Genomic DNA, 14,557 nt, shown 5'->3' with positions numbered 1-14,557 from the left:
GTTCACTTTGCCAAATCAATTCCAATAATTAATGAAGTAATTATACCTTTACGTCGCGACCCATACTTTAAGAAACGCTGGTGTAACGCAATAAAAATAAACATGTGATGGGTGCGGATGAGTGTCAAGACATACATGCGAATGCCTGTCGTATAACGTCAATATAAACCATAATAGGAGTTACATGTGTTCGATATTTTCAACTTCATTTTTCATTACATTGTCATTTTTATATTAAATGCAATTTATTGCTATTTCTTTGACAAAGTGTTTGTCTTTATAGAAGTGATAATGCAGGCAACGAAGACAACGCCTACTATTTATTGCCGTAGACGTGCGTGCGTTCCAAGAGGCATTGATAGGACCCCTAGCCAAATCAGGCTTTAGGTGTGAGCCTCAAGCTGTTAAAACCAGTGGTTATAACTAAGCATTATTCTAATTAAACGATTTGCTTTAACTTTACTTGATAATGCTTACGGGTTTGTTAAACAGTCAACAATATTAAGGTCGTATTCGAGGGGTATGTTGTCTTTCCGTTGATTGACTTGGAGGTAATGCAAGCTAGCTACTGCTGTGTAACATTGACTGCGCCGTTAGTTAGTATAGCTAGGTAACTAGCCAGCTATGAATGAAGTATCAGCCAAGAAACCAGGCAGTTGTCAAAAATATTAGCTATCCCATCAGCTCTTGACGCTAGCTCGCCAGTTACCATAGCGATCTAACTTGTAGCTAGTCTTGGATATATCCTAGCTATGATTATGTCTGTGTATGATTGGTCACCGTTTACAATAAAATGTTACCTTCCAATTTTGTCTGGCAAAGGCACCAGAATATAGGCATCATGCAAGTTAGCAATTTAACGCAATTGCTGGCTAATTATGTCTGATAGACTGAGTTTCAACAGCAGATGTAAGGAAATTGTCCTATAATTCTACCTATCTTTGACTTCGTGAATGAATATCAATCATCTTTGTGGCTAGAGATTGATCCTCAGCCTGTAAGCTAGCTAAGACCGAGGTACACTACATGACCAAACGTATGTGGACACCTGCTCTTTGAACATATCATTTCAAAGTCATGGTCATTAATATGGAGTTGGTCCCCCGCACTTTGCTGCTATAACAGCCTCCACTCTTCTGGGAAGGCTTTCCACTAGATTCTTGAAACATTGCTGCGGGGATTTGCTTCCATTCAGCCACACGTGCATTAGTGAGGTTGGGCACTGATGTTGAGTAATTAGGCCTGGCTCGCAGTCAGCGATCCAATTCATCCCAAAGGTGTTCGATGGGGTTGAGGTTAGGGCTCTGTGCAGGCCAGTTAAGTTCTTCCACACAGATCTTGACCAGCCATTTCTGTATAGACCTTGCCTTGTGCACAGGGGCATTGTCATGCTGAATCATGAAATGGCCTTCCCCAAAATGTTTCCAGAATGTGGGAAGCACAGAATCGTCTTAAATGTCATTGTATGCTGCAGTGTTAAGATTTCCCTTCACTTGAACTAAGGGGCCTAGCCCAAACCATGAAAAACAGCCCCATACCATTATTCTTCCTCCACCAAACTTTACAGTTGGCACTATGCATTCGGGCAGGTAGCGTTCTCCTGGCATCCGCCAAAACCAGATTCGTACTTCGGACTGCCAGATTGTGAAGTGTGGTTCATCACTACAGAAAGCGTTTCCACTGCTCCAGAGTCCAATGGCAAAGAGCTTTACACCACTCCAGCCAACGCTTGGCATTGCGCATGTTGAGCTTAGGCTTGTGTGCGACTGCTCGGCCATGGAAACCCATTTCAAGAAGCTCCGACGGACGGCTCTTGTGCTGTTGTTGCTTCCAGAGGCAGTTTGGAACTTTGTAGTGAGTGTTGCAAGTGAGGACAGATTATTTTTTACACGTATCAGCACTCAGTGGTCCCGTTCTGTGAGCTTGTGTGGCCTACCATTTCGCAGCTGAGCCGTTGTTGCTCCCAGACATTTCCACTTCACAATAACAGCACTTACAGTTGACCGGGGCAGCTCTACCAGGACAGAAATTTGACTAACTGACATGTTGGAAAGGTGGCATCCTATGATGTTTCCATGTTGAAAGTCACTGAGCTATTCATTAAGGCCATTCTGCTGTCAATGTTTGTCTATGGAGATTGCATGGCTGTGTGCTCAATTTTATACACCTGTCAGCAAGGGGTGTGGCTGAACTAGCCGAATCTACTAATTTGAAGGGGAGTCCACATACTTCTGTATATATAATGTATGACATGTAGCTGCTTAGCTGAAGATGGGGTGTTGGCTAATTTATTGAGTTGCAATGTCACTGCAATAGCAGCAGCAGCACTATTCTGCCAAAAATATATTGCAGCAGTTTACGTGGTGAAGTTTGGTGTTATGCGTCCATGTTGACTGACATGGCAGGCCATGACAGGCTTCTGTTTTCAGTGCTTTGACAATGTATATTTGCTGTCATCAGACCAATCCATTGTTGAGGGTCCAGGATCATGACTAAGCCATGTTGTTAGTGGTAAAATACTGATTGTCTATGATTCTCACTGTTCGTTCGATTTGAAGGCATACTTTACCTAATGAACCTTTTCCCCCTCTGTTCAGATAATCGATCATGGCTACTACTGAGAATGCAGAGACGGGTTTACCAGAAAACAAAGGAGACCATCATGGGAGTGCTTACCCGAACACAAAGCACCCAACCAAAGTCCAGTACTGTGGAGGTAAGTGTATGACCGTGTCCGAAATGGAACGCTATTCTAGTGATCTATAGATGATAATGGCCAATTCCTAAAACATTGTTTTGTAATGTCACATTATTGTCAAGGTCTAACACTTCTCTATTTACTTTTTTTTTGCAGTGTGCTCCTTGCCAACAGAGTATTGTGAGTACATGCCTGAGCCAGCCAAATGCAGGCAGTGGCTGGAGAAGAACTTCCCAGATTTGTTTGCCAGAATGAGTGTAGGTGAGTTCCATCAGACAGTCTCCAACTCCCTCCCTTATTTTTCCTATCAGGAAGATGGGTGCTGTTATATTAAAATACTTTTTTTTCTTTTTTCTGCCTTACTGGTCCGGTAGGAAATGCTCCCAAGCAGGACACCGGCTGTGAAGAGGCGCCACCTGTTGGAGAGGAGGAGGAGAGGAAGAAGCAGAAGAGAGGTCTGAGTTCAACTCTTCAGTTTTAGTTTTGAATTCTTAAAAAATGCTTCCTTCCTCCTCAAATCCTAACCCAGTATTTCCCGGCACACTCTTCAGGGACCCCCTAGCCAGTCTACATACTTGTTATATTCCAGACTATTGTTGTAGTCATCAAGCTCTTAATTGGCAGTTGCATTGCGTGTTTAAAATTACAGTAACCCGTTAGGCAAAAAAATTGTAGGAACTCCATCGGGGGCTCGGCTTACTGTTTAGAGTTAGAATCGTAGAATAGACCAGGTGTAATTTTGAAATTTGTTTCTGCCTCAGCAGTTTTTCTCTTATGTTTGTCAGTCACTGACAGTCACTCAATTAGCCACTCAATGTCAGCAAAACATTTTTTTTTATAAGTTAGTCTAGCAGCCAGCGATCTAAACTTTTAGTAGTCATGGTCGAGCTACTGGCCAGGGTGGGCCCCATTGATTTTGTAAGTCACGCTCACTCAGATATCATTCAAAACTGCAAACATTTCTCTTCACCCTATGGAAAAATGTGTAGAATTGCAGGAAATTGGCTGTAAAACGGCCATTTTTTCCCCCTTTGCCCCATGGCAAAATGAGTCGAATCTCATGAAATCAGTTATAAAATTGCAAAATCTTCTCTCCACCCTATGGCAAAATGTGTAGAATTGCAGTGAACTTGCTTTAAAACTGCAACGTTTTCTCTATGCTCCATGGCAAAATATCTAGAATTGCAGTAAATTAACTCTAAAACGTACATTTTAGGGCTCACAAAAGTGTAGGGCTGTGGGTACGCAGACAGCGAGCAACTGCAGCCCCTCATTACGAGTTCACATTTTTTGGGCCCCCACTCCCATCAAAGCTGCCCATCCCTGACCCTCAGCATGGTCAATCAAGTTCATGTTTCCTACATTTTCTAACTACTAAACAGTTATTGACTTAGAACCATGGAGAGTTACCGCAAGTCGCAAAGGAAATAGGAGCTGCCTCCGCTATTCTAGCATCATTTCAACATCATCAAATCAACTATAGCCTATGCTTAGTTTAATGAAGTTAAAGAAACCAAAAACAATTTAGTCCAATCAACGTAAGCTAAATATAATGTGGCTGTCCATGGTACTGTTTTGTTTGCTCGTGCATGTCGAAAACTTGTTGACACGCTAATGCCATCCTACCCGCTTTCATGTTTCCACAATGGTCTGACTGTCATACAGTACATACTTTTAGTTTTTGTTGTCCTAGACTAGGCTGCCTGGGTAAAATGTTTGCCAGCCAACTTCCTCGCATGGGCAACGATGATAGTTAACGTTAGCCTTCTTACATCTAGCTACATATTGAACTTCCATCCACTCAGGCCAGGGGCACAATGTATGTTTAATGGTTTGATCAGCATCAAGTCCAAATCCCCATTTAGGGAAGGGCCGATGTTCTAGCTAACTAGCCACTGGAGGACAACGACGAAACATGTTTTTTTTCTGTCAATGACGTTTTGTTTTTATGTGATTTGATTGGTGTGAAGCTTGGCCTCCCTTAACTTTTTTTGGGGTGTACCAGGACCGGGTTTAGCTAAACCCTGATTGGCTATTATTTTTTGTAGGCTTCCCTTGCTATACGGTATGAAAGTCCCGCCAACTTCCTGGATCATGTCCTACAGGATTTTTTGAATGGCCTCCAATATTATATAATCAAATTCATGAAAACACAGTTATATGTAAAATTCTATTTTTATTTGTAGATTAATTAAATTCTACCCTGTGACTGTTTTATAAAAATAAAATGCAATCGAAAACCTTCATGAAAGGCATCATTTAGAAGTAAATTATTCCACGAATACAATTTTACATATGACCGTTTGTTCATGAATTTGATTATATAATATTGAAGGCCATTCAAAAATAGGGACATGATTCAGAAACGAGGCAGGACTTTCATACCGTTGTATTGAATTCAATAGACGAGTTGGTTGTTTAGCAACAAAACCGATGCGTGCGCAACTATGGGGCAAAATATACTGGGTTGGATTAGATTGTCGACAACATGTAAACTATATTTAGTTTCCAATGTTTATTGAATGCATAAAGTTGCACAATGAGCACTTGTTGTCTGTCAAATCTGTTGTTACAGTTGTTGGTTAGCTAGCTAGCGAATTTTATATTGACGTGACATCAGTCAACACCTCGACATGGTATCAAGAACAAACTAAAACTAGCTGAAATGAGCCACGTACGATTCCCCACATGGCAGTTTCCTGTCATTGTTGCTCGCTTTCTGGCCATCCAGAATCACAACAACACATGTACTTCTGCCCAATTGAAGCGTACATGACATTTTCGTGATGTTCTCTGCTAACTTGGCTAAGAGTTGAAGAAAGACTGACTGCATCACTTCTTATTTTTACGAGAAACAATGTGTTGGAAATTCAAAATTGTTTGCATAGTCAACTTACACACAGCACTGAAACACACACGTACCCCACCAGATATGCCACCAGTGGTCTTTTCATAGTCCCCAGGTCCAGAACAAATTCAAGAAACGTACAGTATTCTACAGAGCCAACTCCCTTCCATCTCATATAGCGCAAGTGAACAACAAACCTGGTTTCAAAAAATAAATAAAGCAACACCTCATGGCCGGTAGGGACATCCTTGTCTCATCGCGCACCAGTGACTACTGTGGCAGGCCGGGTTCGGTGTGAACTAACCAAGGTCGCCAGGTGCACGGTGTTTCCTCCGACACATTGGTGCGGCTGGCTTCCGGGTTGGATGCGCGCTGTGTTAAGAAGCAGTGCGGCTTGGTTTGGTTGTGTTTCGGAGGACGCATGACTTTTGACCTTCGTCTCTCCCGAGCCCGTACGGGAGTTGTAGCGATGAGACCAGATAGTAACTACTAATAATTGGATACCACGAAATTGGGGAGGAAAAGGGGGTAAAATAAAATAAAAAGATTCCCTTTTGTTGTTCAGTGAAATCATCCCGTGTGAAGTGTCAACTCATTTAATTCAAATGAAATTCGTAGCTAAAAATTTCTATTGGAAGGATTTAATCATTTGCAATTATGTCTACTTATGATAAGGTAAAAGGTTTCTGTCTCAATTTGATATGGTAAATATATACAATGCAAAAAAAATCTACATTTAAAGGGTATTAATATTAATTTGCATACGTTAATTTTCCGTTAATTCCCACGGAAAATTTCCACCTCTGAATATTCGGCGAAATCTTCAACCCTAATATCTACATATGTTTTTGACACATTTATTACATTAGACACCTCAATGCGCACCTTTTAAAATTATATTATGAGAGTTACATAAAACGAGGTTTTCCATTTTTTTTTTGCTGAGAATACTAATGTTACTGTCCCCACTACAACAACAAAATATTTAAATACATGTAATTTGAACTGAAATACTGTAGAATGGACTGCTCCTACTAGGGTGTGCCAATATTGCCGACTGGTAGCTTCAAAGCCGCTCAATGGCCAGTACGTAGCGTCAGCAATAGAGGGTTTATATACATCATTGGTCGGACCCTAGCAAGACTAGCTGTTGCCATTGGCGTCAGCTCAGGGGCATCCTAATAAAATATGCATCTAAACCTGTCTATGCTATGGGCAGAAACATGTCATACACTTTTTGGCCAGACAGTATCAGATACATGGGCTACACCTACTGAGACAGAGGGGCGCTGTTTCCCTCGCTCTGATGAGAGACAATATTTGTATTATAATTTTTTTATTGGTCAAATTTTTGGGAATCCTGGCCTCCCTTGGCATCCATGACTACTGTTGAGTCCGGTGTGTTAGTCCTGGTATAGAACAAACATGCAACGGCTACGGGTGTCTGAGGACTGGTTTCGGAGACTCCTGTTCTAATCTGTTTGTTCTGTCTGTCCAGGAGGCAGAGGACAGATCAAACAGAAAAAGAAGACTGTGCCTCAAAAAATAACAATAGCTAAAATCCCCCGCGCCAAGAAGAAATACGTCACAAGGGTCTGTGGAATGAACACATTTGGTAAGACTGCTGACTGTCACACACACCTTTACTGTAACCACCTCTTTAAAGACATGGACAGACCAGTAACCTTGTTTTTCTTGCTTGTGACTGTGGATGTCCTCTCTGCAGACATTGACCTTAAAGAGGCTCAGAGATTCTTTGCTCAGAAGTTCTCCTGCGGCGCCTCTGTGACGGCAGAGGATGAAATCATCATTCAGGGAGATTTTACAGATGACATCATCGATGTCATTCAGGAGAAGTGGCCTGAGGTAAGAAAGCTGCGTTTACTCTCCCTCGTCACATAGATGATAGAAAATAGTTACAGGAAATGGAAAGATTAGCCTGTGTGTAACTCAATGAGGGCCGTCACTAGTTGCCACAGTCATAAACCCTGCCCATTTCTACAAAAAAACATTTTTTAAATGTGATTTTAAACTTAACCCCACTGCTAACCTTATGCCTAACCTTAAACCCCAAAAGCTAATTGTTTTCTTTTGTGGCTGTGGTAACTAGTGCAAAACCCCAATGAGACATCACAGCCCTACACACGCTCTAGCCATCTGTCTTTCTGTTCATTGTAGGTGGATGACGACAGTATTGATGATCTTGGAGAAGTCAAGAAGTGAAGACCTGACGTGTGCTTTTAGTGAGAATGGATGTGCCCTGTAACAACAACAATAACTTGGCCAAATGTACACATTAACATTAAAGAAGGAGTCGTTTTATATCTATTTTATTTACTGTATAGAAACTGTGGACTCGGCCACCCCACTTGACATTTTTCAGTTTTTGATAGCTGCTCTCTTGTTTGCCAAAGGTCTGGTCTGATGATCTGAATCCTTCCAAAACGCTTTTCACTCGGTAAGCTTGTAGGGTAATAAATGTCTGTCTCAATCACTTGTTCACGCTTTAGTCCTTCATCATATCACTCTGTGTATGTACACGTCTCACTATACTGTCTGCACTGTGTTCATCCTGCCTTTGTGTAATTTAATTTCATAAGACACTTCTGTGGTCATTCTGTGGGCAAGGGGCAGGGTCATCCACTCGGGCATTTTACCAGTAAGTCTATGGTCTAATGAGTCTTTTCAAATACATCCTGTGGATAGGCCAAGTACCCCCAGTGGTCCTAGTATCCTTGGTTGGGAACCACTGTCCTAAAACAATGATAAAAATACATTGGTACAGGTCAAGGTCTGAGAGTACCTCACTTTGAAACATCTTCATTCGGAGTGTTTTCCATTTCGTGCCTACTGAACATGACCCTGTTTATGACCTTTATTGTTGTTTTCTGGGAACCCTTTGATGTCCCTTATATACCCATGAGTATAATATTTCCACCAGCATAATAGTTTTATAATGAAGCCATAATCCCTGGGCTGTTAGTGTACACACGCAGAGCCATTTCCCTATGGACAAATAGCACCCCACAAGAGAGAACACACTACGTACACACACTCTCCAAGTTGTTGGCGCTGGAAGCTTGTTTGCATGAGCACAAACAAAATCCCTGATCCCATGAGGTGCGTAGTACACCCTATCTCCAGGTTGACTCTTCAGAGGGGAGCAAAGTTGCACACAGACGCTCTCTAGTCCATAGCGTATCGTTTGACCCATGGCGAACTTCACTACTATGGATGACAACTGCTGCGCCTTCGAATCTCCCATTCTGGACCTGGTCCTGCCTCCTATCCTGGTGCTGGAGTTCATGTTCGGGCTGATGGGGAACATTGTGGCTCTGTGGATGTTTATCTTCCACATGGACACCTGGAAGCCCAACTCTGTTTACCTCACACACCTTGCCGTGGCTGACTCCATCGTCCTGTTCTGTCTGCCCTTCAGAGCCGACTACTACAGACGTGGCAAACACTGGATCCATGGTGATGTCCTGTGCCGGCTTATGCTGTTCCTGTTGGCGGCCAACCGTGCCGCTGGTATCTTCTTCCTTACTGCGGTGGCCGTAGACCGTTACTTCAAGATCGTTCACCCTATGAACAAGATCAACCGGATGGGCCTGAACTATGCTCTGTGGGTGTCTCTGGGCCTGTGGGGCCTGATCATCGCTGCAACCGGGTACCTGCTGGCCAATGAACACTTCTTCTACCGCAACAACCGGACTCAGTGCGAGAGCTTCAACATCTGCATGGGCTTCAGCCCGCTGTCTACGTGGCACAACACCTTCTACGTAATCCAGTTCTTTCTTCCAACCACCATCGTCACCTTCTGCACCGTCTGCATAACCTGGCAGCTGAAGAGCAAGACGCTTGACACCAGAGGGAAGATCAAGCGGGCAGTGCAGTTCGTCATGGCCGTGGCACTCATCTTCATCATTTGCTTCTTCCCCAGTACGGTGTCTCGGATCGCTGTGTGGATCCTCAAGGCCTGGTACAACGAATGCCGGTATTTCCAAGAGGCCAATCTGGCATTCTACACCTCTGTGTGTTTCACCTACTTCAACAGCGTGCTGAACCCCATCGTATACTACTTTTCCAGCCCGGCCTTCAACGGGACCTTCCTAAAGCTGTTCAACAGACTGCTAGGGAGGAAAGAGGAGGAGGAACAGTCAGCCTCGCCTGTGAATGGGAGCGGGATCTGCAGTCCGAACACAGTATCAGGGAGGATCTGAAGTGGTAGTTAGTCACTTCTAACCACTGATCCAGGATCTTGGCCTGGGCATGTACTCGCAAAGTGTCTCAGAGTAAGTCTTATTCATTGTGGTCTAAAATACAAAACTGATCTTAGATCAGCACTCATACATTGAGACCCTTTGTGAATATGGACCCAGAAGTATCTGACTCTGTGGTTATTTCTACTCCTAGTGCAGGGTTCCCCAACTGGTGGCTCACAGGTGAATTTATTTGGCCCCCCAAGTTTTCTGAGCAAAACAAATCTATATAGATATTTTATTTTTTGGAGTTATTGTTGTTGGACATAAAATATTGTAAAAACACCAGCAAAAATAAATCAAGTGATTTTAATTATGGATATCTGTTCCAAAGAATTTCCACACATTAATGACAAATACAATATATATGGGATCATATGTAAATGTAAGCAAGGTTTGAAATGATTGTTTTATTTATAATTATGTTCTGGCCCCCTGACCATGCTCAAGAATAAATCATCCTGCGGCTCAATCTAATTGATGTTCCTGTTCTAGTGGAATATTGTTATCTGTCAGTGACCACGTTCACATGTGCACAGTATTCCAGACAGTAGCTCATATCCTGATTAAGGTCTTGTTCGGGACAAGCTGTTTACATGCACCTTTGATATCCCAGTCAGGAGTATCCGTTTAAACATGAATAAACATAATATTCCTAATTTAAGTATATGGGTTAAATGGAATAGTATCTGAAATATGGACACTGACTGTAAGCCTGTAACCTCTCAGATGCAGAGTAATATAATATTAACTCCGGCAGAAATGTGCATATCTTGCAGTGAAATTATAACTCAAATGTACATTTTGTCTAGGGAACAGAAGTGGAGAAATATGATTTATTTCAGCATCTCTTGAGAAAATGTTAATGTGCTTGTAATGTGTTATCTTTGACACTGTTATGCAAGCAGATGGTATTTCAACAACATAAAATATGCGGCCAAGACGAACTGAAGTCTTATCAGAAACATATTTTGTAGTTTTTCTCAGCTTATCATTTCCTTAAAAACGGTCAAACTGAAGACATTTGGACATTTTGCACAGGACCAATCTTACCACTTTTTAGGAGTTTTCTCCCCAGTCCCTAAACGAAACAGACAACTTTACCGGTGTTAACTAGATTACTAATGCATCAATTCTATCGATGCGAGACATTATTCTGGTGACCACTCCTTTATTTAGTCTTCTGGGGCAAAAGGTTATGACAGAAGAGAAGCTGCATGTATCAAACTGTTGACAATGTCCTACCAAATGTCGAAAATTATAAGCAGAAACGTGTTAAAATTAGGGGTGAAAGTAGCCAGTAGTAAATGATAGTAAATTAATTATAGGCAAAATTATTACGTAATTATCGTGGCTCAAACTGCGCAGGTAGTCTACATTTTGAAGTGATTTGTTTGACAATCAGATGAAAATATCACCACACAACACCCCATGATATGCGAAACTGAGCCTGCGAAGGCGGCAAAAACAACAGTAAACGGGATCAAATGTTTGCGTGTCACAGTATCCCATCTTCGATCAGCATATCCCAGGCATGCATCAACTCAAAAACAGAATACTTGAGTATCCCGAATAATAAAGGGACATTGGTGTGCATGTAAACATGGTCAGTGACGAATCTCGAACCAGACGTGAAGGCTAAGGAGGTGGATAGGCGTCTGCAGAGAAGAATGCCTATTTTAACATGAAAGATAATCATTTTTGTTGCTGTATATATTGCTGTTTGTTGCTGTATATAGCCAACAACCAAATGTTATGTTGATGTTCGATAGCTGAGAGTACAAATAAATAGGTTTGAACTATTAACAATTTGCATGCTGTATAACACGGCAATCATTCATGTAGTATTTCATATTTACAATAGTTTGTCTTTGATTCGTTTTTTTATATGCTTATGATTAAAGTAAATTATTTGTGAATGAATTGTGATTTCCACAAAATATTTCCAGAGGGATTATTTTCAATGAAAGGCTTACTTGTCGAATACAATGACTTTTCAAGTGATACAAATGTGCTTTGTGAGGTTGTCTATGGTTTTATAAGTGCTCAGCAATGCATGAATAAGTGTTGTAAAAAAGATCACAGATAATGTGGAATATTTAAGTGTTTGCATAAAAGCATATTTCATTGCTTGTTGTTTTATAATAATTACAACATGATTGTAGGGATCACTCTACATTTAACACACCCTTTGATTATATTCGGGCTATGTTTATTATGCCTGTGGAAATAACACAGTAGTGGATGGATGGAGTGAGAAAGTTCAGACTGTCAAACGAGAGAGGATGCTTCGACTGACGTCAGTCGGGGGAAGGGCTGACTGCTCAAGAAAACTAGCGGCGCAGGGTTCGGGTATTGTCGGGCTTACTGCAGCGTCAACCTGCTTATCTTAATCGTTTCGATCTAAACAAACAGTGATTTGTCGACAACGCTTCAGGTAAGCAATATATGTTTTTACATAACACGCATATGCCCATTGTTTTTCTTTTTATGCAATGGAAAGCTGCCTAGCTAGCCACCGAAATTCCGACAGGGAGGGAAAGAAGCGAAGGCATCGGGAATTAATTCCACTGGTCCAAAGCAGAAGTGCGTAGCGGGTTAGCTAGCTAGTTATCTCCGCAAGTGATTATTCTCCCATACAATACATAAGTGGATGAGAGCATATAACATACCTTTCAATTGATCAAAATTGCTCAATAATGTTGCAGCTCGCGCTAGGTGTGTCAGCTAGCCAAGCAGGCGTCAGTCACATTCAGACCAGGATATGCCACCATTCCTCCTCTGTTCTAACCAGCTGGTGGCTAGCAGTAAATACCCAGCGAACAGAAACTATTAAGTAACATATCTAATATCTATCAATATCATCACTCAAGAGCCATATAGCTAGATTTACTTATAGCCATTATGGAAAGTTGCAGTGAGTGTGGGTGTAGACTGGGATGAGGAGAGATGCACCTGCTTGGAGAGACTGAACTCATAGTAAATTGAGGTCAGCAAAGGCAAGTTGTATCCATCCTCAGTAAAGCTGTCCTGTAACTGATGCTTTGGTCAGCTAGCTAGATATTTGACTAGCAATAGCAAGCCATTCCCCAATCATTACTTGGACCACTGTATCTATTTGACTTAGACACACCTATGCTATGGTAAGATCTGTCACGTTCTGACCTTAGTTATTTTATTTATGTCTTTGTTTTAGTATGGTCAGGGCGTGAGTTGGGTGGGTTGTCTATGTTCGTTTTTCTATGTTGTGTTTTGCGTTTGGCCTGGTATGGTTCTCAATCAGAGGCAGGTGTCGTTAATTGTCTCTGATTGAGAATCATACTTAGGTAGTCTTTTTCCACCTGTGGGTGTTTATTTTCCTTTTTAGTGTTTTTTGTCATTCACCTTACGGGACTGTTCGTTGGTCGTTTATTGTTTTGTTCAAGTGTTCTATTACTTAATTAAAAGATATGAACACTTACCAAGCTGCGCATTGGTCCTCCGATCCTTCTTACTACTCCTCCTCGTCAGAAGAGGAGGACAAGAATCGTTTTAGATCATTTTAGATTTGAGTCATTTAGCAGACGCTCTTATCCAGAGCGACTTACAGTAGTGAGTGCCTACATTATCTTACTTTTTCTTATCAGCAGATAAGCTTAAAAGTAACGGTTAACTTGGCGTTGTTTCAATATTCATGTGTTATAATACGTGTATTACGATCTGGAGAGTGGTTATACAGAGTTAATAGCAACCAGAGACAATAACAGCTCTATTTGACAGCATCATACTAGAATTGTTTTGTTCTAACACCGAGGGGGAGGAGTGTCCCTGTCTACATCACCATGCAGGGAGAACCGTGCAATTGCAGCCTGCAATTCCAGACGTTCCTACATTCCAGCATCTACACAAACCCCTCTTTATACTAATATTGGTAGATTTTTAAGCTAGGACGGGAGAACTCCAGTACATTAGGTGGCGTCAATGCACAATAACGTTGGATGCCAGCCGCAGATAAACCCCACACAGGGCTGGGGCGACAACGGTAGCTAGCTAGCCGTACAGCGGTAGACAGTGTCCTTCGTCCCTGCCTGTCGGTTCACTGTTTTTCCGCAGTTCTATTAACCTCTTGGAACTAGGGGGCACTATTTACATTTTTTTTTAAAAATAACATTCCCAAAGTAAACGGGCTATTTTGTCAGCTTAGGATAGAAAACACTCTAACGTTTCCAAAACTGTAAAAATATTTTCTGTGAGTATAACAGAACTGATATTGCAGGCGAAAGCCTGAGAAAAATCCAATCAGGAAGGGACTCTTATTTAGAATGCTCTGCGTTCCTATGCGTGCCTATGCAAATCAAATGTATTTGTCACATACACACGGTTAGTAGATGTTAATGCGAGTGTAGTGAAATGCTTGTGCTTCTAGTTCCGATAATGCAGTAATAACCAACGAGTAATCTAACCGAACAATTCCAAAACTACTACCTTATACACATGTAACGGATGTGAAACGGCTAGCTTAGTTAGCGGTGGTGCGAGCTAAATAACATTTCAATCGGTGACGTCACCTGCTCTGAGACCTCGAAGTAGTAGTTCCCCTTGCTCTGCAAAGGCCGCGGCTTTTGTGGAGCGATGGGTAACGATGCTTCGTGGGTGACTGTTGTTGATGTGTGCAGAGGGTTCCTGGTTCGCGCCCGGGTATGGGCGAGGGGACGGTCTAAAGTTATACTGTTACATTGATGCTGTTGACCCGGATAACTGGTTGCTGCG

At 41.9% G+C, this 14,557-nt stretch overlaps 3 protein-coding genes across 5 annotated transcripts in view; all 3 read left to right on the top strand.

Moving 5' to 3' along the window:
* Window positions 1–342: 342 nt before the first annotated feature.
* On the top strand, window positions 343–8,040 carry LOC124000339 (density-regulated protein-like). Of its 3 annotated transcripts, none has more exons than XM_046306623.1 (7): window positions 343–520; window positions 2,598–2,716; window positions 2,855–2,959; window positions 3,073–3,153; window positions 7,045–7,161; window positions 7,273–7,412; window positions 7,725–8,040. In XM_046306623.1, the coding sequence occupies exons 2-7, from the start codon at window positions 2,608–2,610 to the stop codon at window positions 7,767–7,769; spliced, it is 597 nt and encodes a 198-aa protein (XP_046162579.1). In that variant the 5' UTR covers window positions 343–520; window positions 2,598–2,607; the 3' UTR covers window positions 7,770–8,040. The 3 variants fall into 3 exon arrangements, with proteins under 3 accessions (XP_046162579.1, XP_046162578.1, XP_046162577.1); XM_046306622.1 differs by having other exon boundaries at window positions 3,064–3,153; XM_046306621.1 differs by having other exon boundaries at window positions 343–551; window positions 3,064–3,153.
* A 152-nt stretch (window positions 8,041–8,192) lies between these two features.
* On the top strand, window positions 8,193–10,755 carry LOC124000338 (hydroxycarboxylic acid receptor 2-like). Its single transcript, XM_046306620.1, has one exon. The coding sequence runs from the start codon at window positions 8,759–8,761 to the stop codon at window positions 9,767–9,769; it is 1,011 nt and encodes a 336-aa protein (XP_046162576.1). The 5' UTR covers window positions 8,193–8,758; the 3' UTR covers window positions 9,770–10,755.
* A 1,337-nt stretch (window positions 10,756–12,092) lies between these two features.
* LOC123999842 (CAP-Gly domain-containing linker protein 1-like) overlaps window positions 12,093–14,557 on the top strand; it is a 43,512-nt gene continuing 41,047 nt past the window's right edge. Inside the window, exon 1 of the mRNA XM_046305854.1 lies at window positions 12,093–12,245. The gene's annotated coding sequence lies outside the window, so the exon portion shown is untranslated. The remainder of the gene's footprint in view (window positions 12,246–14,557) is intronic.

The sequence above is a fragment of the Oncorhynchus gorbuscha genome, linkage group LG16, assembly GCF_021184085.1.
Source record: "Oncorhynchus gorbuscha isolate QuinsamMale2020 ecotype Even-year linkage group LG16, OgorEven_v1.0, whole genome shotgun sequence".
Classification (NCBI taxonomy): Eukaryota; Metazoa; Chordata; class Actinopteri; order Salmoniformes; family Salmonidae; genus Oncorhynchus; species Oncorhynchus gorbuscha.
Note: the sequence above shows the minus strand (reverse complement) of the source record. Positions and strands in the feature narration are given on the sequence as shown.